We start from the raw sequence: 25,337 nt of genomic DNA, 5'->3' as shown, positions 1-25,337 counted from the left end.
CAGCATGAGCTATGACAGCTCTAAAACTCCAAAATAAATGCTAATATTTTAAGATAAATCTTATTTCTCACTTTTTTCATGTTGCTTTTGTTATTTATTCAGTCTACAAAGCCCTCACTAACTGAAATACAATAGTCACTGGATATTTGGGGAAAAAAATGGAAGGAAAAAAATCTTGAAGTTGAAAAGAACGCATTCTTTTTGTTTTGTTGTTATTGTTTTGCAAATAAAGAAAAAATAGCACCATATTCAAATCAGTAAGGGCACATCCCCAATCAAATTAAGGACTACAGCAGCATTATTTAAGAATTCCAGAACTTTGGGAAGCTGAGGCAGGCGGATCACCTGAGGTCAGGAGTTCGAGACCAGCCTGGCCAATATGGCGAAACCCCATCTCTACTAAGAATACGGAAATTAGCCAAGCATGGTGGTGCATGCCTGTAGTCCCAGCTTGGGAGACTGAGGCAGGAGAATCATTTGAACCCGTGAGGCAGAGGTTGCAGTGAGCCACGACTGCATCACTGCACTTCAGCCTGGGCGATAGAGTGAAACTCCATCACACACACACACACACACACACACACACACACATACACACACACACACAAATGCTGACACAGAGTGATGGGATTGTGGGGCTGTTTCTTTTTCATCATTTCATTAATTTTTATTATAATGGTGCTGTGTGATGATAAAATCAAGCGAGAAAATTTAACAAGAAAGTAACAAGAAAACAAAAAAAGGAAAACCTTGTGCTCATGCAAGTTCCTCTGCCGCTGTAAGGCCAGGGTCACTTGCTTCTCGGCTTTTTTCACCAGCTTTTCATCTTCTTGTAGTGCGTGGCAGGTGCGCAACTCCTGGATCAACTCCAGTCGCTTTTCTTTCCCTTCAAACATCTGTATCAAATCAAATCAAAGACAGACCTGCAAGTTACCATCCCTTTGTGCCAAGCACTAGGAGTCACACGCAGTGACTTGTGAGACACTTGTGAACAGTGGGTTCTGTCCTGCCTTTTGGGTTCCACAGAGCAGATGTGTCCCACAGAGCTAGAGCTCAGCCCTCTTTTCTGTGCCTTCAGCTTCTCAGGCAGAAAATGGGCTTAGTTTTCAGTGAGCTGTGCTTAATTTCTGAGAATGCCTCTCAAGGACAAGATGATAACTCCAGGGTCATCTGAAGAAACCAGAACCTTCCCCTCATTTCCTGTGCTCCTTCCCTAATAAACCTGAGGATGGCATTTTTCATGGCCATATGTTTTTTTCCAATAAATCTGTCCCTGGTTTGTAATAATCTGTTGTCTGAATTTAACTGTGGCATTTCTCTTGGGAAAATACTGAAAGAAGAGTAAAGAACAGTGCTAAACACAAGTTGTTCATCCAGCTGATTTACTCATCATATCTGAATCTCTTATGAGTTATAGCTATCTGGGAAAAAAAATTAACTGGGGCTTTATATCAGTCCATTTTTTAAGTGAAGTGTGCCTGCTCCAGCAACACAAATAATCTGGCTAAGGCTTTACACTCGGGAAGACCAGAGCTGAATTTGCTGGCAGATAACTAAATCTCCCTCAGACTCAGATTACTTGTCTGTAAAATGAGATTATGGATAGGAAAAAAAAAATGAGACAACACATGTAGAGCAAAGAATAAATAGTGTGGGCATATAGTAAAGGTTCAAAACCATAGTTTATTATTTAGCTCTTTCATTTATAATGTAGGGATTGCCAGACATATGCAAACTCAAATAACTGTATTATGACTGTGGAAAATTAGGGAATCCACCTGGTTGATAATGCTTAAATAGCCAAAATTCAGGTGAGAAAATGTATGGATTTAACAATTCCAAGGAAGAAGTGAGTTTCATACTGCCTTAGTTACAACCATGGCAAATAGCAGGTAGGTCCTTCCTGTCTCTCTCCTTGACACTGTGCCACCCACCTGGACAAACGATGCCATTAGAAGGAAATGGGTCACCAGAAGGAAATGCGTAGGCAACTCAAGAGTTTAGCTGAATAGGATAGCAGGGTGCAAACGGGAATTCACTCCAAGGAACCAAGCACATATGCATTCTAAAAAATTTATTCTCAAAAGAGAAATGCAGGGCCAGCGGTTGGACCTACACACCATGTTTTGAACGACTCTGCCCCGGAGTAACTTTTGAAGGTAGATCACAGCCATTTCTATTTCTTCTTCTTCCTAAAAGAACAAAGGGAGAACCAAGCAGCTTGAGAAGTGCAGTAGTCCAAGCATCAAATATTCTTTTGAAGACTTATTTCAAGCAAAACAGACTGTGCTAGATGCCGAAAAGATTTAAAGAGAAATAAAAGATGGTCCCTGCCCTTATTGAACATATAGTATTTTAATGTTACTTACATTAGAATTCATTATTTTTCATCATTAACAAATCATATTACAAGCAAAAAATTCACTCCCTGCCATGCTATCCCTACAAATGAAACCACTTTCATTTCCCTATATTCCTTTCCAGCAAAATATTTATTAAAGCAACAAGTATTGCATATAACATCATTTTGCAATAGGATTTTTCATGTTTGATCATCAGTAGACACAAATACAGCTAGTCTATGTGAGAGTAAGGTACTTTTCACAAGAATTTAGCTATGCTGATAAAATCAGAATATAAGAGACAAGGTTAGCCATCTATAAAAATCATCTTAAAAACTCTGTGTCCAAAGCAGAAAAAGCAGGGTCTGGAAATCTAATTAAGATTCCTTTGAATGTAAAAAGAAAACAGCAGTCTAATCGATGACATTAACACACATGAAAGACAATGTGTTGTCAGGCTGGGCACAGTGGCTCATGCCTGTAATCCTTGCGCTTTGGGAGGCCAGGGCAGGTGGATCACCTGAGGTCAAGAGTTTGAGACAAGCCTGGCCAACATGGCAACACCCCATCTCTACTAAAACTACAAAAATTAGCTGGGTGTGGTGACACATGCCTGTAGTTCCAGCTACTCATAAGGCTGACGCAGGAGAATCGCTTGAACCCAGGAGGCAGAGGTTGCAGTGGGCCAAGATTGCACCACTGCACTCCAGCCTGGGTGACAGAATGAGATTCTGTCTCAAAAAAAAAAAAAAAAAGACAATATGTCAACCAAAGCCCTGCACAAAGTCTAGAAAAGAGAATGTTATCCAGCAGCACATCCCCACCGGCTGGTGGGAGCTTTCTGGTCCCTCTGCAGGAGCCACTCATCAGAGGTAGTAACAGGTGTTAGCGTGGTCTCCCACCAACACCTGCCCTCAGCCAAGAAACACATCAGCCTTCTGAATACAATCTGGCTTCTTGTGAGGACTGTCCCATACTGAGAGATTATGTGCTGACCAGCCAAGAGGAACAGCCTGATCCAGTAGGCAGTTATAGTTCTCTCTGTAAAGTAATAAATTTGCATCATGGCATCTCTAACAGTTTCCTGTGGATTTGTTTAGTCTGAGTCAGCCCTCTAAATCCTAACCAACTCTGATACCTTGCTCAAATTGAGTCTGGTGAGATGTGGCCCTGGGCAGGGACCTTTGAGTCATTCCCACCCCAGAAGCAAGTTCGTCTTGATGACACCTCTGGCATTTCATTCCTCTTTGACTCCAACAGTCATCAGCCATCTCTCCATGTGGGAAGATAGCTATGGTAGCTGATCATCACTCAATCTTCTTTTTCTATTTCATATACATGAGCACTACCTTCTGATGCTGATTTTTCATGGAAAGATTTTTTAAATTGTGTTTTTATTTTTGAAAAGGACTGGGTTTAGATTTCATTTCATCTTGTTTGTTTTTCTGTGTCTGATGTTTGATACATAAGAATAAAGACAATATTTAAGTCAGAGCTTGGGAAACTAACACTGCTAAATTAGATTTGCTTTAAGCTAAACTATCCTAAGAATAAGCTGACAATGATATTGAATTTAGCATTTCAACTAAAAAGTTTCCAACTTACATTGGATGTCATTTCCAAGGTTGGAGTTGGAAGCCGAGGTTGAGGTATTGGGTTTCTTTGAAGGAAGCGAGGGGGTTTCTTTGCTTCAAGAACTTTATTCTTCTTATCCAACAGTGCCTGAAATAATGCCAATTAATATAATCTCTTTTTTTAACAAAAATGTGCATAAATTTAAGGGGTAAAAGTGCAGTTTTTTACATGAATGTATTACATAATGGTGAAATCTAGGCTTTTAGCATACCCATCACCTGAATAATGTATACTGTACCCTATATTTTCCTTCATTACCAGATCTAGGTCACAGATATAAATATTAATCAGAATATTAATATTCTCTATGGTGATGCTAGGTCAGCTTGAGAAACACTAACAAGAATGTGTGTATCTCTCAAGAGGTGCTATGATATTCCTAAAAATATATTAACCGACCAGCCTGATGACCAACATAAAGAAACCCCATCTCTACTAAAAATACAAAATTAGCCGGGCATGGTGGTGCATGCCTGTAATTCCAGCTACTCGGGAGGCTGAGGCAGGAGAATCACCTGAACCTGAGAGGCAGAAGTTGCAGTGAGCTGAGATTGCACCATTGCACTCCAGCCTGGGCAACAAGAGCAAAACTCCATCTCAAAAAAAAAAAAAAAAGTTAACCACTCACTAAACATGGTTATATTCTTGGTGTATTCATCAAATGATGAGTAGATAAATAAAATGTGGTATATCCACACAATGGAATGTTACACAATCATAAAAAAAGAATGAAGTACTGAGATGTGTTAAAACCTGGATGAACCTTAAAAATACTATGCTAAGTGAAAGAAGCCAGACGCAAAAGGCCATATACTGCATGACTCCATGTATATGAAATGTCCAGAATAGGCAAATCCATAAAAAGAAAGTAGAATAGGCCGGGCGCGGTGGCTCATGCCTGCGATCCCAGCACTTTGGGAGGCCGAGGAGGGTGGATCACGAGGTCAGGAGATTAAGACCATCCTGGCTAACACGGTAAAACCCTGTCTCTACTAAAAATACAAAAAAAAATTAGCCGGGCGTGGTGGTGGGCGCCTGTAGTCCCAGCTACTCAGGAGGCTGAGGCAGGAGAATGGCGTCAACCTGGGAGGCAGAGCTTGCAGTGAGCGGAGATCGCACCACTGCCCTCCAGCCTGACAAACAGAGTGAGATTCCATCTCAAAAAAAAACAACAACAATAGAAAGAAAGTAGAATAGTGGTTGCCAGGGGCTGAGGGGAAGGGGGAATTGGAAGTGAGCACTATTAGGCATGGGGTTTGTTTTGGGGATGACAAAAATATTCTGGAATTAGATAGTGGTGATGGTTGCACAGATTTGTAAATATGCTAAAAACTACTGAATTATATATTTTTAAAGGGTGATTTTATTGTGTGCGAATTACATTCCCCCCGCTCCCCAAAATAAAGGGGCAAACAAAAACTGAAGGAATTCATGGCCAGCAGACATTCCCTGCAAGAAATGATAAAAAAAAGTTCTTCAGGCAGGAGAAAAATGTTATAGATCAAAAACTTAGATCGATATAAGTATAAGAAGAGCAGAAGAGAATGAATAAATAAAATATATTGTTGTTCTTATTTTTAATCTAAAAGATAACTGTTAGCTAAAGCAATAAAAGTAAAAAAGTATTGGCTGATTATAGCACTTGGACGAGTGAAATCAATGACAGGAATATCACAGGGAAGGGAAGAAGGAGTTGGGAATAATCTGCTCTAAGGTGCCTGCTCTACCCGTCAAGTGGCATAGTGTGATCTGAAGATGTACTTTTATTATTTTACATGTATAATCATATACTGGTCCACAAAGCAAGCCTCATGAAATTTCAAAGGATAGGTATCACACAGACTATGACCTCTGATCACAATGCAATTGAGTTAGAGGTTAATGAGAAAATGAGTTAAAATTCCTGCATATTTGGAAATTTTAAAACACACTATTAAATACTCACAGATTAAAAAATCATAATGGGTTTTTTGATATTAGAAATTAAGAATGACAAATACTACATATCAAAACTAATGAAATGTACCAAAAGTCAGTATTTTGAAGGAAATGTTTAACCTAAAATACTTATATAAAACAGATGAATGCCTGAAACTGATGAGCTACATGTGCAATTTAAGGTAAGAACTGTGAAACAAACCCTTAAAAAGTAGAAAGAAATATAGAATAAATATAGGAGTATAAATTAATGTGATTAAAAAATATAACATAGAAAATCAACAAAATCAAAAGTTCATTGTTTGGAAACATAAATACTGAGAAAATAAGCAAGCCTTCAGTAAACTTGATTAAGGAAAAGAGTTAAGGCATAAATAAACAATATTGCAAGTGAAAAGAGTAGACATGAATAAGATAAAACAAACATTTAAAAGATTATAAAACAATACTATCAACAATCATATGCCAAAAAAATGGAAAAGGTAGGTGAAATGGAATTTATAAAAAAAAATTTACCAAAAATAATGCAGAAGAGTTCTATAAGTTGTAAACAAATTGCAGTAGTGGTTAAAAGTTTTCCTATGAAGAAAACATTTGTCCCAGATAATTGTATATGCATATTCTACCAAAGTGAAGGAACAAATCATCCCAATCTTATTTAAACTCTTCTCAAAAAAGAAAAAGGAAGGAATATTCTCAAGTTCACTTCAGGAGACCTGCGTAATTACAACACCAACCCCATACATAGTCAAAATGAGAAAGAAAAACAAGAAGGTCATTTCACTCATGAATGTAGAAGCAAAATCCTAATCAACATATGAGTAAATCAAATCCAACAAGGTATTGAAAATAAGCTGTATGCTCTGACCAAGGCAGGTTCATCCCAGGTATGCAAGGATAGATTAATATTTATAAACAATTATAAATGTTACTACAATAATTAAAAATATATATATAAAAATTGTGTGATAGAGATAAACATTTGATAAAATTCAACATAAACACATGACTAAAGGCTTTAGTAAATTAAGAAGAGAAGGGAACTTCCATAACCTAATAAAAAGAATCTATAAAAAATCTTAACAGAAAGTGACAGAATGATGAACACGGCATTCAGGATGGGTGAAAGGAGATGGGGGCGTGGGGATGAGGTGGGAAAGAACCACCTCGATATACATAAATTACTGTTAAGGTCCTGTTTTGAGGATAGGTTCCCATCAATTTTTATTAACTACTAAAATCAACTGAACAAACAAGCATGCATGGGCCAGTGATGAGAGTGTATCATAAAACAGTGGGCCTCGAGGTGTGGTTCCTGGACCAGCAGCAGCAGCATCACCAGGAAACTTATAAAAAAGGCAAATGCTCCAGCCCCACCTCAGACCTACTGAATCGGAAACTTTGGGGATGGGGCCCAGCTGCATGTGTCTTAACAAGTCCTCCATGAGATTCTGATGCACAGGAAAGAATGAGCACCACCAGCATAAACCACAGATTCTGTACACCTATAGTCCAGCTACCAAAAGGGAAAGCCCAGCTGGTGGATGACATACTGTGAGTCTTGGTGAAGGCTTTAACTAGAGCCTTTAGAGCTTTAACTACATAAGAAAGGTGTTGAACATGACTCTTTTTCTTCATATGCCCTGATCACATGAACACAAAAGGGAGAAAATCGGGCCTATGACAGCTATTAACACCTACAACAGAAACTTGCTACACCTTAGTATAGCGTCAAATTTTATATAGAGATCCAAGTGGAAAACGCTTTCAGAAAGTAATATGACTTCTGCAAATGGGGAAAAAAATCTCCAAGAAGTCTCCTGAAATGTGAAAAGAGGGGAAATACACATTGGTTCAGCACAGCATGGGCAACCTCAGAAAAGTGCAGAGCAGAGAATGTAGGTCTATGTTTGACCCACTGGACATTGCTGCAAATTTGGAGTGTAGCATTTATCTGCAAAAATCACACTAGAAGCATTTTGTCCTCCAGATAATGATTTTACCTTATGAACCTCTGCCAACTCATAGTCCAACCTTGCTGTCCTCTTCAGAAAACCAGCTTTGGTGGTAATGACTTTAGGTTTTGGAGCTCTGATTCGGGGTTGTGTCACAAAATCTGGGAGACATGACTCAAGTTCCACTAATCCTATGGGAAGGAAGCACATGTTTTTAGTATCCAGTGCTTACGTTTATTATTTTTAAGGTATATTGTTAACTTTTGTAGCTGTTTGCCAAGCAGTTTCATTAGAATTGTTGAGAGGGTGTATCTCATATAATAGAATGAAGTGTCCCTGAAATGTAATAGCACATTTCCATATAATTAACTCATGTTGTCAGTGACTTAGACTGTACAATGAGAAATGCATTCTAAAGTGAAAATATTGCCCTACAAAAAAGTAGCAATTCCACAATAATAATCAACAGAAAATTAATGATTCTATGATATGTGGTGCCACCCTTCTAAAGTAGACGTTCACCAATTTATTACATTTTGCTCTGGAGATGGCCAGCCAGAGCTACAAGTTCAGCAGTGTAACCAGCAACTCATGATCTTGGCCATGTGATACTTCAATTTGTCAGTGAAATTAAATAACTAAATAAGCCTCTTTTGAACTTCATAAGAGGTATAGTCCTCTCCGTGAACTTATCACCTGGTTCTCCATCCTCTTGCCCACTAGTTTTTTGACATTTCTTTATAAAAGGTTGATTTCATTATACATATTTCTTGTTGGCTTCATAAACCTGGAATAAAACTTTTCTCAATTTCATTGTTAAATAACTTTATTAGTGACATTAAACATTTTTTAACATTTACTAGCTAATTGAATTTGGTCCTTGCTGAACTGTTCTATAGTGTGTCCATTTATTTATTTGGGTCTTAGTAGTTTTTATTGGTTTGTATCATCAGTGTTTATTGCAAATATTTTTATTGCTTAGCTTTTAATCTAAATTTCTACATTTTATATATTTAATCATATTTCTGAGACAACCTTCTTATACTGGATTTCTAATTATGTAAATTGCTTACCTTCATAGGTGTTGAGATAGTAGTTTTTTACTACAAAGTCCTCTGAGTTGTTGTCTGGGAAACACCCAAGACGAGACAGAGGTCCATAGACCTGTGATGCATAATCAGAATAATCCTTGATGATATTTCTTCTCTCCAACTTCCCTTCTATATTCTTTCTCTTTCCTACAAGTTTTCTGATTGCTGAAATAAAACATACCTCCATGACTATCTCTAAAATATTGTTCTGAATTATACAAATGCAGAAGAGTAAGCCAATGCTAGTGTTATTCACAGAGAAGCTATTGAAATGAATGAATTTCATGATGACTCACGACAGCCAGAATGTAACATTAAAAACAGAGATCTGCCATCTGTGTGGCCCAGATTGTCATGAGACAGGCAGGAGTGACAGAAGCAGAATCAGCTAGTGTCCTCAATCGGTACTCGTCAAAAATCTTTTATAACTGCATTTCAAGCTCCAGGCCAAGAAGAGGTATTCAGTAAAAGTTGGTTAAATGAATGAAACTCAAAGCAACTGGAAAATACATGTTCAGTGGGGAACTAGGGAATTATTCTCCCCTACAAGAATAATCAAAAGCAAAGACTACAGGTTCATCTTGGTTAACACCAAAATAAACCAAAGACTGTCTCAGCTTACAGCTTTCTGAACTGTTTGGCAGTCAGAGGGAAAGGCTCAACTGTGCACATCAGGAGTATACTCATCTCAAGAGTCATGCTCGCCACCTCCTGTGCTCCTTTTCTCTCAAATCCCATCACAGACCCAAGACCTTTTGGCGGCTCTGCATTGTGCGTTTTCAACGGGGGTAAAAATCTTATACAAGATCGTGACGTCATGCTGCAAGAGGGGGCCTGTGTGCCACTGCTGTCTTGGGGATATTGTTTATGTTTGATTCTCCGCACTTCTGGGTGTGACTTGGGTTTTAGAATTAAGTAAAAATGATTTAAATTTTATTATTCGCCTACAAAAATTAGTCAGATCTATCATTAGTTATGCCAAGTACTGAAAAAAATGTTGATTGTATCTAAATAAATATCTAGCAGTTAAGTGCTCTTTTCTCAAAAAGAAAAATTTTAAATTTAAGTTCACTAAACATAATTTTAAGCAATAATTTGTTTTTGTGATTGTTTTGTTTTTGTTGGGAAAAATAAGTTTTGAATGATTTTTTAAAATGTGATTATATTGTGAATGAGTACATATATAAATAGTCTGCACACGTAATTGATACTATTTATTTATTTATTTTGAGACAAGGTCTCTGTCACCCAGGCTGGAGTGCAGTGGTGCTATCACAACTCACTGTAGCCTTGAGCTCCTGGGCTCAAGCCATCCTCCCACCTCAGCCTCCAAGTAGCTATGACTACAGATGTGTACCATTACATCAGGCTGTTTTTAAAAAAAATTTGTAGAGATGGGGTCTCACTATGCTGCTCAGGCTGGTCTTGAACGTCTAGCCTTAAGCAATCCTCCCACCTCAGCCTCCCAAAGTGCTGGCATTACAGGCGTGAGCTACCTCTCTTGGCCTTAAATTTTTCAAATATAAATTTAACTTGAATCTTTAATTCAGTCATTATTAATCTTGCAGTGAATAAAAATAATAAACCATATACTTCCTCTTTTCATGTATAAAGTACAGATATACATATAGTACATAAATATATATATGTTATATCTGCGGTATTAAAATTTCTTGTAGCAAGGTGATTAGGAAAAAGGATGTCTAAAATGTCTCCTTTAAGGGCAAAATGAAGAGAGGGTAAGAAACAGGGCTCTTTATCCAGGGCTGTGGACCATGAATATGGGGAACCCAACACTTATCCCACCACACACACACACACACACACACACACACACACACACACACATTATCTCAGTAACTCGACTACCTGTTAGGACACCATCACTTGATTTTCTTAGTAAGGGAATTTCCTCCATTCTTCTACCTTTAAGAAATAACTCATCTCTTAGCCCTTACCTATGTGATTCCCAGGACCAAAACAGAATTATATCATAGTTAAGTCAGGTTTGGTCAAAGATCCAAAGCAAAGCCCACTTTTCCACTGTCTTCATTGTTCATACTACACCATTACTTGATACATGCGTGCGCTGAATTTTTGCCATTTTTGCCTCTTTTCCCTCCTGCAGTTTAGACCACCGGGCATTCAAGTGCTTCATATTCACTTCATTCTGATTCTCTTCACGCTTCCTCAACAGCTCTTTTAGAACTTCCAGGCGAATCTCCTGCAGTCTTCAAGTAAATTACAAAACATAAAGAAGCATATGGCATCTCAAACAGAGGGCAAGGGAACAGCTGCCACAGACAGGCTCTTCTCTGTGGGCTGCTATCATATTCATGTATTGCCAAAAGACCACTCTGGCAAAAGTATGACAGATGAATTGAGGGCGTGGGGGAGGCAACTCAATAGAGACTCTCCATATAATAGGAATATTTATGGGTGTAGTTCTCAAGGATGAAGAAGAGTATGCCAGGCAGATGGGGTAAAAGAAGGGCTCTCTAGGCAGATGGGCCTAAAGGAACAGTAAGAGGTTTGTGCACAGTGCCAGGTTGAGTGGTATTCCTGGAGGGTTACATAATAGGGGGAGTGAAGAGGAAATGCGGTTCTGGCATGCTATCCTAAGGAGTGAGGTGAAAATGCCAGTTCCTGGCATATAATAGGTACTCAACAAATGTTTGTTTCCTTTCCTCCTACCTTCAACTTGTTCTCCTTGGGCTACCTTGCTCATGTGCATCCAACAATGCACAGATGACTTTGTTACCTGTACCTCCAGCTTAGGTATTTCTTTTTTCTTTCTTTTTTTTTTTTTTTTTTTGAGACAGAGTCTCGCTCTGTTGCCCAGGCTGGAGTGCAGTAGCCTGATCTAAGCTCACTGCAGCCTCTGCCTCCTGGTTCACGCGGTTTTCATGGGTCAGCCTCCCGAGTAACTGGGACTACAGGCACCCACCACACCTGGCTAATTTTTGTAGTTTTGGTAGAGATGGAGTTTCACTACATTGGCCAGGCTGGTCTCGAACCCCTGGCCTCAAGTGATCCCACCTTGGCTTCCCAAAGTGCTGGGATTACAAGCGTGAGCCACCATGTCCAGCCCAGCTTAGATATTTCTGAACCAGAATTTCCATCTATTTGAATCTCCAGTCGCCGCTTGACAATTAAAAAAACAAAACAAAACCCTACTCATTTGTTCCCCCAGAAGTCTGTCCCTCTTACACCTTCTTCCCGCTGCTAAGGATCTCTCCTCGGAAATGCTTCTTGTATTCCCTAGCTCATGTCTGGTCATATCACTCCTAAAGTGGACTCCTAGCTGCTAGTCTGTCCTCCTTCTGATCTTTGCTCCACCCAGCTGTCAAGGTTTTCCTTCCTAAAACAGATTTGAACATACATTTTACTCCTGCTTAGAAATTCATACCTGAATTTATTCACTTACTCATTTGTCAAATATTTATTAAGTGCCCACCATATGCCAGGCAGGAACAATGATGTACAAGATAAAACACCTTCTCTCAACAAGCACTGTTCTGGTGGAATAGGCATAAGAACCGACATTTCCCGCACAAGGAGATACATACCAGGCTAGAAGAGTGAAAACTCTTCGTGGAAGAAGAAAGGATAGGGCAGGGGGAAAAGAGGGAACAGGTGGGGAAGCCTTCCTTAGAGGAGCTGTTAACTCAGGGTTGGGATTTGCTACATTGACAAAGGAAAAGCAGGGCCTCAGCAGGGGAAGCTGAATGTTCAACTCAAAAGGACTGGAGGGACAGCAAGATGTCACACTGGCAGGGTTTCTCAGAGTGAATGCACTTGAGAGGGGCGAGAGTGTAGTGACAAATGAGTATGGAGAGGTAGGCATTTTTAAAACTAAGCCACACACCCCAGTCACCTTTCTCTTTAGAGTTAGAAATGCTAGGTTCAATTTTCCATGTCACCACTGACCTCAATCTCTTCAATGGTAAAGTGGAGATAATAATAGTACCCTCTTCATGAAGTTGCTGTGAGCATTAAGTGAGTTAATGTATACACGAAGTGCTCTAACAACAGTCTCAAATTTAAGAGCGCAGCATAATCTGGAGGGCAGGTTCTGACACAGATTGCTGGGCCTCAACCCCTGATTCAGTAGGTCCTGGGATGGGGCCTGATCACCTCATTGCTACCAAGTTCCAAGGTAATGTTGATGCTGCTGGTCTGTGGACCACACTTTGAGGTCTATATGCTTAGAACATCATCTGACACATAGTAAGCCCTCTATAAGTGTTCCATGCTCTATAGATATCTTCTTCTTCATCTGATATCATTGACAGAACTCCTTATAGTCCACTCGTCATCATCATCATCATCATCATCATATTATTATTATTGACAGAGCTCCTTACCATTCACTTATCATCTGATATTGACAGAGCTCCTTATAGTCCACTAATCATCATCATCATCATCATCATTATCATCATCAATCTGATATTATTGACAGAGCTCCTTATAGTTCACTGGGGCAGGAAGGGGCAGGAAGATGGGCAAGGAGACGGTGCAAAAAATCTCAGATCAACACTTCTCAAGTATTGGTCTACCTGATAGCTTCTGATATTATTGTCTGATATTGCTATCTGCCTGATGGCTTCTTACCTACCCTTCAAAACCCAGCTCAGAAGCTACCTCCTCTTAGTAGTTTTGTTTCTCAAATCGCCCACCTTAAATAGAACTAACTGTTCTTTCACCTGGGTTCCACCAAGCACTTTTTGTACAGAACAGCACATCACCTGATAGACACAGCCTGAGAGGGGTTGGTCTAACTAAGATCTTTTGTCCCTTCCTTGTCCACCTTCCCTGCCTGCTCCCCCTGCCCCAGTGGACCATAAGGAGCTCTGTCAGGAAGAGCAGTTTCCTATTCATCCCTATTTTCCCAACTCACAGCACAGAGTCTAGCATGTAAAAGGGACTCAAAATACATGTATTAAAATTGCCCTCAGTTTAACAAATGTATTTGCTTTCTCAGGTGACGCTTTCACTCTGGCCAGATACATTTTTAACAGTTTTAATGCCTTTTGGAAAGACACATATCTTTCCAAAGTACAATAATAAATTTAAATTTCTGCCAACAGGATTGGGTATTTGACACCTACTTTGCCCAAACACTATTTTTTTACTAAATTGCAAGCTTTTATCAAAACATCACAAAGCCTAGATTCAGGCTTAATCTGAAGGTGTTGCAAAAAATTTAACATATTCCAAATTTAGCACCAAGCTGAGACTCTAACTCTCTGGGTCCCTCTCTTGTGTGTAAGAGTCCTTGGTAGCATTGCTTAGAGCAATAAAGTGCGTCAGCACAGCCTAGCACAAAGGACAAACTCAGCAAACGCCCTTCCTTTGTTCCTGCTAGAGAGTTATAATTTTTTGGTTTTCATAATCTCTTATCATTTCCACATATCAGCAACAACTCCATTACTGAAAATATATCAGTTAAAATGATTGAAAACCCAACCACAAGTACCTCAGCATATTGTTATTTATGTATATTGTTATATACTCATCTCTTAATGGAAGAATTCCATAATTTGTCTTTTAACTAGGAAATGCCCCATCAGCTCTATCTAGCACACAAGGCATCCTGACTGTGAACCCAGTGTCTTGGGTCGGGGTGGGGGGTGGGTAAGAGCTAGGACTAGTGCCAAGGCTGTTTGAAGGGGTATGAAGAAAGCCCAGGCACCGGGACAGTGGCGCTGGGAATGAACATGAAGGGACAGTTTGAAAGGTGCTTTGCAGAAATTAGTTGGATTCTGTGACAGTTAAGATAGATACTAAAGAGAAAAGGGAAAAGAAGAATCAGAGATGCCCTTCAGGAGTTGTTCAAACCTGGGTTCCATGCTGAGCTTCTTCAAACACACAGAGGGCATTCTACATTTTTATGTTTTTGGAGAGAAAATTATACAGAGCTTCTGGACCACATCAGAAGCATGTGACTGCTCCTGAAAGAACCGGATGCCCAATTTCCTATCTCTATAGGTTGAGGATTGCTTTTCAACCCATACATTTGGGAGAATGCTTTGCAGATATAAAGTATTAACATTATTCCCACCAGTGCAGGAACAGTTGTCTGGGTGATAGAGAACCTACTTTTCAATCTCCTGCTCTCTGAAGGCCCACTCCTTCCTCTCCATTTCATTCATCATCTTCCTCCTCTTCTCAAACTGGGAGGTGTCACTCAGAGCGGGGAGAGTGGCTTCCCAAGCACGCTTCTCGCGGGCTCTTTCTATCATCTCCACCTCAGCTTGTCCTGCTGGGAGACCCCGACCTGCAGGATAAAGCAGCACAGCTTAGGAACAAGTGAGCTGACCCACGCACCCCCCAGTATATAATTAACTCCCTGTCAGTTCCTTTCCTCTTCTCCAAATTCAAGGGCCATGACAGGATAACATGACATTAGGGAACAGCCTCTAGATGTGCCTCACAGCTTGTGTTATCTGTGCCCCACTGCCTCTTGCTAGTAATTGAGCCATAAGACATTTTAGTTGCATGTAGAATGCTGGAATGCATTTGAAGAATATTAAGTGACTACTGAATAATCACACCTTGGAATGCTCTGTAATAAACAAATTTATATACTGAAATACAAGGCATTTTCAGAGCCCTGAGGTGGGAAAAATATGGGGTAGGGAATTTGTTGGATAAAAGTGAAAAATATATACTTTTTTTTTTTCTTTTTTGTGAATCAAGGTCTCACTCTGTTGCCCAGGCTGGAGTATAGAGATGTGATTACAGCTCACTGTGGCCTTGACCTCCCGGGCACAAATGATCCCCCAACCTCAGCCTCCCAAGTAGCTGGGACTACTGGCATGTGCCACCACACCTGGCTAACTTATTTTTATTTTTTTGTAGAGACAAGGTTTCACCATGTTGCCCAGGCTGGTCTCAAACTCCTGGTTTCAAGCAATTCTTCCGCCTCAGCCTCCCAAAGTGTTGGGATTACAGGTGTGAACCACTTGGCTATATACTTTTTAAAAAAATAACAGAAAATGAAGACACTAATCACTAGCTGAGAATTCACCATCTTTGGGTTTTGTCCCCACAGTGAATGTAAAATTTAGGGCTATCTCTTACCTCCAACTTTAAGAATTCAAAGACACAATACCCGTAGGTCAGGCAGGAGGATGTGGCCACTGGATATGTCTCCTGACCAGCTCCGAGACACTGGCTGAGACCTAAACCAACGTATGCCTCCCTGGATCAAGTTTTGAGGATGCCAGCACACTTAGGTGCCTAGCACCTCTAAATGTGGCCTTGCAAAAGCAGGTAAAGGAAAGGGAGGCTGGAACAAGTTTCCTGTTTGATCACTGAACCACAATAAGCCAACCTTTGTTTTATTTTCATTTAAAAATATAATTATACAGAAAAATCTAAGGAAATAAGTAATACGTCATATTTCTACCACGTACAGTAGGGCATGCCTAAGATTTGTGTCTTATTTCAGATCTTTTGTAATGTTTATGCTTTTAAAAAGCAAATAAGTAATATATGAATTCACTATCTCTTGTTTTTAATATTAGGGTATTGTTAGCCAGGCGTGGTGGTGGGTGCCTGTAGTCCCAGCTACTTGGGAGGCTGAGGCAGAAGAATCACTTGAACCCCAGAGGCGGAGGTTGCAGTGAGCCAAGATCACTCCACTGCACTCCAGCCTGGGTGACAGAGTGAGACTCCGTCTCAAAAACTAAATAAATAAAAATAAAATAAAATAAAATTAGGGTATTATAGAGAAGGCTAAAGTTCTGTACTCTGCTTCCTCATTCTGATCACCTTCCCAGAGGCAGTCACAATGATGCATTTGGTGAGGAGTAATACCACCAGCTCATCTTTTTACTTTTATAGATGTATAAAGAAGTAAATAAATCTGTATACAAAATACCACATATATCTATGTGTATATATGTATATATATGTATCTACATATTATTTTGTGGGTCTTGCGTGGCATTTTCTTTAGTAACTTAAAAAATAACTATGAAAATCATACCATAAATATGCAGACTTAACAACTGTACACATTTTGTCATATATACTTCACATTTTTTAATAAAAAATTGAAACCTTATAAATAAAGCCGATGTACCTTTTAACTACCACACTGAGCCCCATTCCCTTCTCCCATTTCCCCAAGAAAACACAAAAAGAAATTTGTGGTTTTCTATTCAATCTTAACATTTTATATACAAATTTATGTGTCTATGAATTATAATAATAATAAAACCTAACATTACTTAAGCATTTTTATTATGCCAAGCACTTTTTTTTTTTTTTTGAGATGAAGTCTCGCTCTTGTCACCCAGGCTGGAGTGCAATGGCACGATCTCGGCTCCCTGCAACCTCTGCCTCCCAGGTTCGAGTGATTCTCCTGTCTTAGCCTCCCTAGTAGCTGGGATTACTTACAGGCACCTGCCACCACGCCTGGCTCATTTTTTTTGTATTTTTAGTAGAGACAGGGTTTCACCATGTTGGCCAGGGTGATCTCAAACTCCTGAGCTCAGGTGATCTGCTAGCTTCAGCCTCCCAAAGTGTTGGGATTACAGGCGTAAGCCATCACGCCTGGCTATTTAAGCACTTTTATTATGCCAAGCACTTTTCTAATGCATTTAATCTTCAACAAATCCCTATCACATAAACATAATTACGCCTGTTTTACAAATAAAGATACTGAAGAGCTAAAAGGCTAAGTAACTTGCACATGGCAGTCTGAACCTCGTATTTTTGTGCACTATACTATACTTCCTGTCTAGTAAAAGCAAATATGAACCAAAAATGAATTCTATAGAAGCAAGACACAGTACTGATGTTTATTTAATATTTACATACATGGTATTGTACTATAGCTATTCATTCTGCAGCTTGCTTTTTTTACTCATCTTTGTTTTGGAAGCCTAGCTGTACTGATATATACAGATCTAGTTTCCTTCTTCCACTGTAAGGCTTTATTACAATTTAAGCTATCTATCTTCTCAAATGACATTTAGATTGCTTTTAATTTTTTGATCATACATAATGTTGCGACAAACATCCTTGTACTGGTCTCATTGTACCATATGTGAGCTTCTCTAGGATTCTTAGAAGTAGAAATGCTAGAGTCTAGCAGCTACATCATAAAATATGATCATTTTTAATTCTGGATATTGCTTAATTTACCCTCAGAAGTATATTTTTGCCCCTGCCTTCTGAGATCCCCTAATGGTTCCTCTCCCATGGTGCATGCTTCACTTCCTCCCACATTGCATCTGCCCAATCTCAGCTGCTTTTTGCAGTCCTTACAAATATTTACTGGTTCATGAATTACATATATTTTTAGTTTTACTGAAAATGGAGTTTGTGGGAGTATTGTTGTTTTTGCTTTTGTATAATTTCTGGGAAGAGAAGATGAAAAGTGCTAATTTACCCAGGCATAGTTATATTGAGAGTGGGAATCTGGATTAGAACTACTCGAAGGTATAAATTATTTGAGGGAGAAGTCTTATCTATTCAAGCATGAGTTTCCCATTGATAAATATTTTCTCTCTTTTCACCAAATCTTTGTTTATGTGCTTAAAGAATAATTTATACTTTTCACCATAAATCCCTTGTACATTTTTATTAAGTGATTCCCTAGGCACTTTGTTATTCATTGCTACTGTGCATGTAATTTTTTTCAGCCAAGTGCGGTGGCTCACCTGTAATCCCAGCACTTTTGGAGGCCAAGACAGGAGAATTTCTAGGTCCAAGAATTGGAGACCAACCTGGGCAACATAATGAAACCCCATCTCCACAAAAAAATATATTTTTTTAATTAGCGTGGCATGGTGGTGTGGACTTGTGGCCCCAGCTACTTGGGAGGATGGGGTGAGAGGATCACTTGAGCCATAGGGTTTGAGGCTGCAGTGAGCTATGATCACATTACTACACTTCAGCCTGGGCAACAGAGTAAGACTCCATCTCTAAAACAAATAAATGAATGTAATTTTTTTCAATATTTTTTTCTTTTTTTTGGCAGAGTCTTGCTCTGTCACCTAGGCTGGAGTGCAGTGATGCAATCTTGGCTCACTGAAACCTCCTCCTCCTCGGTTCAAGTGATTCTCCTGCCTCAGCCTCCCGAGTAGCTGGGACTACAGGCATATGCCACCATGCCCAGCTAATTTCTCTGTATTTTTAGTAGACACGGGGTTTCACCATGTTGGCCAGGCTGGTCTTGAACTCCTGACCTCAGCTAAATAATTTTTCTTTTCTTTTTCTTTCTTTCATCTTCTTCTTCCTTTTTTTTTTTTTTTTTTTTTTAGAGACAGGGTCGCACTCTGTTGCCCAGGTGGGAATACAGTGGCAAGATCATGGTTCACCGTACACTGTAACCTTGAACCCCTGGGCTCAAGCAATCCTGCATCAGCTTCTTGAGTAGCTAGGACCACAGGTGTGCACCACCACACTTGGCTAATTTTTCTTTTGTAGAAATGGAGGTCTTACTATGTTGTCCAAGCTGGTCTCAAACTCCTGGCCTCAATCAGTCCTCCTGCCTTGGCCTCCCAAAGTGCTGGGATTACAGGTGTGAGCCACTGCACCTGGCCTCAACAATTTTTCTAATTGGATATTTCTCTCATATAGGAAAGCGACTGATCTATGTTGACTTCTTGTTGAACTCTCTTTTTAGTTCTGATAATTTATTTTTCTAAGAGAGCACGTGTGCAAATAAGGATAGTTTTGCTGCTTCTTTCTAATCACCATGCCTCCATTTTTCTCTTATCTTGCTGCACTGACTCAGTGTTCCTCAACCAGGATGCTATTGCCATAATGGGCAGATAATTATTTGTATGAAACTCCCCCAAGCAGTACAGGATGTTTAGTATCCATGCCAGCCTATTAGCTATACCCTGTCCCATGAGCTAAATACCAGAAGCACTTCCTATCATTATTACATAGAAAAATGCCACTCATATTCCCAAATGTTCCTGAAAGGAGAGATCATAGCCAGGCTTGATAAACTCTGGGCTAAGATCTCCTCTACGTTGTTAAATAGTAGTGATAATGAGCATTATCAATGTCTTTTCCTTTTAAGGTAAAGCTTCTGAAGTTTCACCTTTAGTATGATGTTTATTACAGGCTGTGGTAGATACTCCTTATTAAGTCTCTAAAGTTTCCTTCTGTTCCCAGTTTATTCAGAGTATATGTCATAAATGAGCACTGCATGCTATAAAATACTTTTCCTGCACCCAGAGGATTTTTCCTATGTTTTCGGTTAAAATGGTAAATTACATGAATGGCTTTCTGGTATTGCAACAAACTTGAATTTCTCTGATTAACTCCATTTGGTTATAAGTCACTCTTTTAAAATACAGCAAGATTAGATTGCTAGTATCTTATTTAGAATTTTTTTGCATATTTCTTCATATGTGAGATTGGCCTGTAAGTTTCCTTACTAGTATAGTTGGCCCTTCATATCCATGGTTCTACATCTGTGGATTTGACCAACTGCAGGTTGAAATTATTTTTTTTTAAACTGTCTGTTCTGAACATGTACAAACTTTTTTTCTTGTCATTATTCCCTAAACAATACAGTATAATAACTATTTATGTATAATCTACATTGCATTAGGAATTATAAGTAATCTAGAGATTAAATATATGGGAGGATGTGTGTAGGTTATATGCAAATGCTATGCCATTTTACATAAGAGACGCGCATCCAAAAATCTTGGTAGGGTTGGAGGGTCCTAAAATCAATGTGCTACCAATACTAAGTAATAACTGTACTGTCCTCATTCAGTTTTCAAATTAAGGCTATACTGGTCTCATAAAATGAATAAATTAACTTTTATTCTGTGTTTCCTGAAAGAAGTTGCATAAAACAGTTTATTTGTTCCTTAAAGGTGTGGTAAACTTACCTGTAAAACTGTTTAGGCCTGGTGCTCTTAAAAGGATTTTTTTTTCTTTTTACCAAGTCAATTTCTATAGTTACTCTTCTATTCAGGTTTGTGATTTCTTCTTAAAACCAACTTAGTAATTTACATTTTCTTTAAAAATTGTATAATTTATCTAAGTTTTCTTTTCTTTTTTTTTTTTGAGACAGAGTCTTGCTCTGTTGCCCAGGCTGGAGTGCAGTGGCATCATCTCGGCTCACTGCAAGCAGAGCCTCCCGGGTTCACGCCATTCTCCTGCCTCAGCCTCCCGAGTAGCTGGGACTACGGGCGCCCGCCACCATGCCCAGCTATTTTTTTTTTTTTTTTTTTTTTTGTATTTTTAGTAGAGACGGGGTTTCACCGTGTTAGCCAGGATGGTCTCGATCTCTTGACCTCGTGATCCACCTGCCTCAGCCTCCCAAAATGCTGGGATTACAGGCGTGAGCCACCGCGTCCAGCCCCTAAGTTTTTTTTTTTTTTGATTTATGTATTTGAGACGGAGTCTCGCTCTGTCACCCAGGCTGGAGCACAGTGGTGCAATCTTGGCTCACTCACTGCAACCTCAGCCTCCTGAGTAGCTGGGATTACAGGCACCCACCACCACGTCTGGCTAATTTTTGTATTTTCAGTAGAGACAGGGTTTCACCATGTTGGCCAGGCTGGTCTCAAACTTCTCACCTCAAGTGATCCGCCTGCCTCAGCCTCCCAAAGTGCTGGGACTACAGGTGTGAGCCACCACGCCCAGCCTTTCTAAGTTTTTAAATATAGGGCAAAAGATATTCATAGCACTCTCGTATTTCTTAAGTTGTTTATTCTGTAGTTACTCTGTCCCCCTTTCTATCCCAATACTCTGTTTGAATCTTCTGTCTTCTTTCTTGATGCTTCCTACAAGAGGCTTGGCTGTATTATTAATCTTCATTAGAAAATTACTTATGGCCCTAATGACCATTTCTTTTGCCTTTTAAAAGATCTGTATTGTCAACTATTTGTTTCAACTTTATTATTCACTTAACATGTGAAGACTGAATAGGTTTAAAATGTAAAGCACTTGGATCAGTTCTTGACACATCATAAGCACTTAATTTTATCCCCGCAGTGTTTACAGTGTCATCCTTTTTCACTGTCGTTATTTTTCCCTTATCTTTATGTAAACTTTTCATGAATGTACAGCATACATAAACAAAAACAAACATCCCATATAATCAGCACCCATATCAAGGAATAGAATATTACCAGAACACTAGAATGCCCATGATACTCCCTTCCCAGTCTCTACCTGCCCCAAGGATAGCTACCATTCTCATTCCTAATGCGTTAATTTAGTTTTGATTGGTTTTACATTTTATGTAAATGAAATCACAGTGTAGGTGCTCTTCTGTATCTTATTTTGTTCAGCATTATATATGCAATTATATACACATCTACAATCTCCCTTGTAATCACATGTAGTTGTACTTCATTCTCATTATTATATAGAATTCCACTATGTGAATAGACTATATTTCATTCATCCATTCTATGGTTGATGGACATTTGGGTTGTTTTCAGTTTGGAGTTATCATGAATAATGCTGCTGTGAGTTTTCTTGTACATGTCTTTTGGTGAACACTCCTATGCATTTCCGTTAGCAGAATAATGTGCTCACTTTTTTTTTTTTTTTGATGTATACTTAGGAGTGAAATTGCTGGATTGTAGGTATGAACACATTACATAAATAAATTTACTTAATCCTTACAGTATCCTATGAGATAGATATTCTTCTTATGTATGAAAATGTCTTTATCTCACCTTCACTCCTCAATAATAGTTTGCCTGGTAAAAGAATTCTAGGTTTGCAATCATTTTCCCACAGCACCTTAAAGGCAATACTACAAAATATCCATCTTTTTTTTTCTTTGTAGGCAATCTGAGTTATCTTTCTAATAGTTTTTCTAATAGTTTTTTCACTTTTTCTTTCTCTTTTATTAGGAGGTGTGAGTTTTTAAAAAATCATTCTGCTTGGTACTCAGTGGAATTTTTCAGTGTGAAGGCTAATGTCTTTCTTTAGTTCTGGGGAGTTCTCAGCCACTGATTCTTGCATTGCTTCTCTACCATTTTCCCTATACTCATGTCCTAGCCCCCACAGCTCTTCCTTTTCTTTTATCTTGTTCTACCACTATATGTTGCATTGTGGAATATGTGTCCATTTAATCTGTCATTTCACTAATTTGCTCTTCAGCTCCGTCTATTCTACTATTGAGTTCACTTTATTTCAAATGTTATACTTTTCCTCCCCCTTGATTCCAACTGGTTCTTTTTCATGACTCCCATTCTTGTTTTGGTGTTGCTATTGCCCCCTCATCCTTTTGAGAATATAGAAAGCACTTCCTAAGTCCTTTTCAGACTGCTCCATTTTCTGTTTACTCAGAAATTTATTCTTCCATTTCCTTTATTTGTTGTGGGTCACTCCTGGTGTCTCTGTTCCTTGTGTGCTTTGGGGTTCTTGGGTGGAGACCAGCTGCAGGTTTCTCTCATAGGCACCCTGGTCAATAAGCAGCCTTGACCTGCGAGTGGCTACTACCTAAATTCATTCTTTAGAGCCCTGCTCATCACCACAAGGTGAGGAGTCCAAGGCCTCATGCCCACCTGGAGCTATTTCCAGGTGGTCCTGGAAATCCTTCTACAAATGGCCCCGAGCCTGCTTCCAAAGGTTCCATGGGCCTCTTCACAGGATTCAGATTCCTGAGAGCATACTATATGCTGCTGTTTCTTCACCCTGAAGCCCAAGGTGGGGCCAAATGGCAGCTGTTCGTAGGGATGTGTGAACATTGAGAAGAAGAGCTGGGGTAATCACGGGCATGCATGACAGGCCCCTCAGATGTAGAGCAGAGCCAGGGTTGGGAGAGAAAAGGGCAGGCCACAGCAGGCTCTCGCCTCGCTGCTGCATTACAGTATGGAATCCCAGGAGTCTAAGAATTCCAATTTAAACTTGTCCTTTTAACTTGTTATAAAGATGTTTGTGAAAAAAAAAAAACCCCAACGTATTTTACTTAACAGATATTAGCTTGATTTATAATTTTAAAATATCTATACATATGGTAGGTGGGCCTCCCTTAGAGTCCTGGGTCCCACAAATGGTAGGAGTAGGCCTGTCTCATAGAGGCTTTTATTGACACTTTAACTTCAGTTCTGCTATGACAGTGTACCAGATTAGGTTGTTTTTTTTGTTTGTTTTTTGCCTAATGAAGCATTTCTGAGCCTCTGCCTGGCTCTTGTCCTTCTGCAGTTTAACGCCAAGTCCTTATCACACCAAGAGGTAAAGTCCAAGGCCACAGGCAGGAATGCCTGACTCTGCTCTGTCTATAATCTTTATTGGGCAGGCACCAGGCTTCAGTTGCACCAGTGTGCAGGAGAAGGGCGCTGGCCCCTCCCCTTCAGGCAGGTGACTTGGACCTGGTTCCCTGCCATGCACAGCTCCTACTCACCACCAAAGGTTCCCAGCTACTTCTTTCTTAGGAAAAAGTCTCCATTTCTACATTACGAATATTTTCTTTCTTGCTTTTAAGTGTGTCTACATGTTTATTACTTTTTTCCTGTAATTTTTATGCATTCAGAGCAGAAAGGGAAGGTTTCAGCATATTTTTAATTTGCCATCTAGGCCTGAAAGTAGAGCCTCTGCTTTAAAGTACGGGTGCTGGGCCAGGTGCGGTAGCTCAAGCCTGTAATCCCAGCACTTTGGGAGGCTGAGGTGGGCAGATCACGAGGTCAGGGGATCGAGACCATCCTGGCTAACACGGTGAAACCCCACCTCTACTAAAAATACAATAAAAAAATTAGCCAGGTGTGGTGGCATGCACCTGTACTCCCAGCTACTCGGGAGACTGAGGCAGGAGAATCACTTGAACCCAGGAGGCGGAGGTTGCAGTGAGCCGAGATCGCACCACTGCACTCCAGCCTGGGCGACAGAGTGAGACTCCGTCCCAAAAAAAAAAAAAAAAAAGTATGGGTGTTGATAATGCTTCATCTGGATTCATAAAGTGGGCCAGGAAACAAGAATCAAAACTAGAGCCCAGATACGAACATCTTCTTTGTCTGGGACGCAGACTTGATCACAGCTATCTGTTACAATGGGGGGGAAAGTAATCTCATTTAAAAATCATTACCATGAACCAACTATCTCTATGTCCTTGTAGGAATTAGTTAACCTCTCTGGTTCTCAGTTTCCCAGCTATTAATACAACTAAGTGAGTTACATAAGCTAATTTCTAATAATTTCTAAAGGTAGTCTCACTTATTAATTTTATAGGTTCACATAATATAGGCCTAGGCCAGATTTTATTACATTCTAAGAGTTAATTTCTGAGCCTGAAAGATATTTAGCATTTCAGAGATAATGTCAACTCATCCAAATCATCTAATAAAGTATATAAGGGAGGATTGGTAAATTAAGATATCTTGGCAAATTAAGATAATATGACATACATAGGAATGTGCATTCAGTAT

General features: G+C 39.5%; 1 protein-coding gene across 5 annotated transcripts in view; it reads right to left on the bottom strand.

The window, feature by feature from the left end:
• Positions 1-25,337, bottom strand: part of CFAP91 (cilia and flagella associated protein 91) — a 63,913-nt gene that overhangs the window by 25,387 nt on the left and 13,189 nt on the right. For all 5 annotated transcript variants that reach the window (XR_010155302.1, XR_010155301.1, XR_010155300.1 and 2 more), the window contains 7 exons: positions 15,067-15,244; positions 11,035-11,192; positions 8,944-9,126; positions 7,919-8,061; positions 3,948-4,064; positions 2,121-2,192; positions 750-896 (listed from right to left, as the gene is read on the bottom strand). Coding sequence is in view for 2 of the 5 variants with exons in the window: in XM_516670.8 (XP_516670.2) it covers positions 750-896; positions 2,121-2,192; positions 3,948-4,064; positions 7,919-8,061; positions 8,944-9,126; positions 11,035-11,192; positions 15,067-15,244 (998 nt within the window). In the remaining 3 variants the exon portion in view is untranslated. The remainder of the gene's footprint in view (positions 1-749; positions 897-2,120; positions 2,193-3,947; positions 4,065-7,918; positions 8,062-8,943; positions 9,127-11,034; positions 11,193-15,066; positions 15,245-25,337) is intronic.

Source organism: Pan troglodytes, chromosome 2 (genome assembly GCF_028858775.2).
Source record: "Pan troglodytes isolate AG18354 chromosome 2, NHGRI_mPanTro3-v2.0_pri, whole genome shotgun sequence".
In the NCBI taxonomy this organism is placed as follows: domain Eukaryota; kingdom Metazoa; phylum Chordata; class Mammalia; order Primates; family Hominidae; genus Pan; species Pan troglodytes.
Note: the sequence above shows the minus strand (reverse complement) of the source record. Positions and strands in the feature narration are given on the sequence as shown.